The sequence below is a fragment of the Elephantulus edwardii genome, unplaced genomic scaffold, assembly GCF_000299155.1.
Source record: "Elephantulus edwardii isolate Elephantulus edwardi_28Jun2011 unplaced genomic scaffold, EleEdw1.0 scaffold00472, whole genome shotgun sequence".
NCBI classification, from domain to species: Eukaryota; Metazoa; Chordata; class Mammalia; order Macroscelidea; family Macroscelididae; genus Elephantulus; species Elephantulus edwardii.
In genome coordinates, this window is record NW_006400222.1 from 282,682 (window position 1) to 284,789 (window position 2,108).

The window sequence follows — 2,108 nt, forward strand, 5'->3', positions numbered from 1 at the left end:
CGGCCGCCCGCCGCGCAAGGCCCGCCACGCGGGGGAGCTGGGTGGCGACGGCGCCTCGCGAGCGGCAGGCCGGGCGGCGAGCCGCGTTCTTACTGTCCAAGTAGTGCTCCAAGTACATGGCCGTCGCCATCTTCTCCGCGCCGCGCTCGGCTCTGCGCGGGCGGGCACTGGCGCCGGCGTGAGGGGGCGGGGCGCGCTTCGCTTCACTATTCATGAGCCCGCGTGCTGATTGGTGCGCACTGTCAGAGAGGCGGGGTGGTGTAGGGCCCGCCCCTCGGCTTCCGCCCGGCTGAGCTACCAGCGCAGAGCCACTAGGCTTGTGGCGCCGCCACCGGGAGGGTGTCTCGGGGCTTATCGAGGCGGGGGACATGGGGGCCAGGGCTGACGGGACATCGAGGCATGGACACGGGAACCGGGAGATATCCAGGAGGGGGACACGGGGACTAGGGTCAGCGGGAGCATCCAGACGGGAGCCGGGGCTAGGGGACATGAGGTCTGGGAGATGGGGCACATGGACTGAGGAGACGTGGAAATAGGATATATGGGGTGCAAGCAACGTAGGATATGGGGTCACGGGGCCAGAGGGTGAGGACGAAGGAACACGAGGACAGGACAGGGAGCGAAGGGATTCAGGGGCAGGGGCCCAGGCAGCCCTGCCGGCCCCCCGCTATGGACTTGATGAGTCGTCGGTCCCTTCATCCCCTCCGCCAGATCCACCACCTGTCACTGAGACATCATCCAGCCCAGCATGCAGCCTGTGGGCACATGGCGGCACCTCGCTTTCTATCTCCTTCTTCACACTCTGGTCTTGGCTTGGTCCCTCCTGACGCTTCTCTGGCAAATGAGCTGCGCTCTGTTCCCAGGAGGGGACCTGAGACCCATGCTGTGCAGACTGCAGCCAGTGTGTAACAGTGATTCCATGCTGGCAAGGGGCACCAGCCTACAGTTGCCAATCCTAGAAGAGAGAGAAGGAAATAACCTTAGAGGTGGGCTTAAGGGGTTCTTATAAGCCCTTTGTGACATCTTCATGGAGTTGTTTCTTCCCAGCTGTGGCCTGCTGGAGTTCACACCCAACAACCAGGCCACCCATGCCACTGGAGAGTTGTGCCGCATCCCACAGCCCCTTATGTGGCTGTCCACAGCTAAAGGATGCCTGCAGCTCCAAGGACTGATAACCAGGGTGGGAGGAGCCTGGGACCAAGTCTCTTGATCCCAGTGTGAGCACAAGCTCCCAGGCCTCTTGCCCTTACAAATCAGTATGAGTGGACCCATGGAAATCCCCTTATGGTCAGTTTGTGTTTAGCGCTACAGACCCTCTGTAACTCTTCTGCAGGACACGGCAAGCAATGCAAAGGAGGAACACGTGTGGCAGTTTTACACTCACAAAAATTGAGCCTGTACAAGAACTTCCAGTTTTGCCACTGAGGGCACAGGATGAGGGTAGTCTTGTTTGCCTTGGAGTCTAACACATGTTTCAGCACCCCACCTTCCCAGCCACGTTAGTGAGGAGACGCACAGCTAGGATTTTCAGTACAAGCCTAACTGCTCACTGCCCACTTCTCTCCCATTTAGGCGATTTCCTTGCTCCTCTGACATGAGCAGCTGACTTCCAAGCCTTACCTCTGCCTCCTGTGTAGAGGTGTTGGTGTGCTGTAATTTCTTTTCAAACCCTGATCTATGTGCAGTATCATGACCATGACAAGAGCCCATAAACAAGGTGCAGGTGCAACTGTGTGCATCTGTCCTATCACGTATGGCCTCATAAGAGATGACTCAACAACTTGGATGTAAAAACCATGACCTTGTGTCTCACAGTCTTACGGGGAATTCCAGCAGGACTCAGTGACCCTTCTGTCCTGTGTCACAACAGAGATGACAGGGCTGCTAGAAGGCTGTCCACTCGTGACCATGGATGAGTGTGTCTCCTCACAGCCTCTCCAGCGTGGCAGGCTCAAGCAGGAAGTTGTATATGACACTAGGTTCCCAAAGGCACTCAGAGAAGCCTTAAGATTTTTATTACTCTAACTGGGAAGTCCCCAAACTTCCTCCACATTCTATTCAAGGCATTTGGGCTACCCATAATTTAGAGGAGACTCACCTAAGCTTTC

At 57.0% G+C, this 2,108-nt stretch overlaps 1 protein-coding gene across 1 annotated transcript in view; it reads right to left on the reverse strand.

Moving 5' to 3' along the window:
* Positions 1–144, reverse strand: part of ING5 (inhibitor of growth family, member 5) — a 14,314-nt gene extending 14,170 nt beyond the window's left edge. Inside the window, exon 1 of the mRNA XM_006902920.1 lies at positions 94–144. Coding sequence (XP_006902982.1) covers positions 94–130 — 37 coding nt within the window. The 5' untranslated portion in view covers positions 131–144. The remainder of the gene's footprint in view (positions 1–93) is intronic.
* Positions 145–2,108: the final 1,964 nt, after the last annotated feature.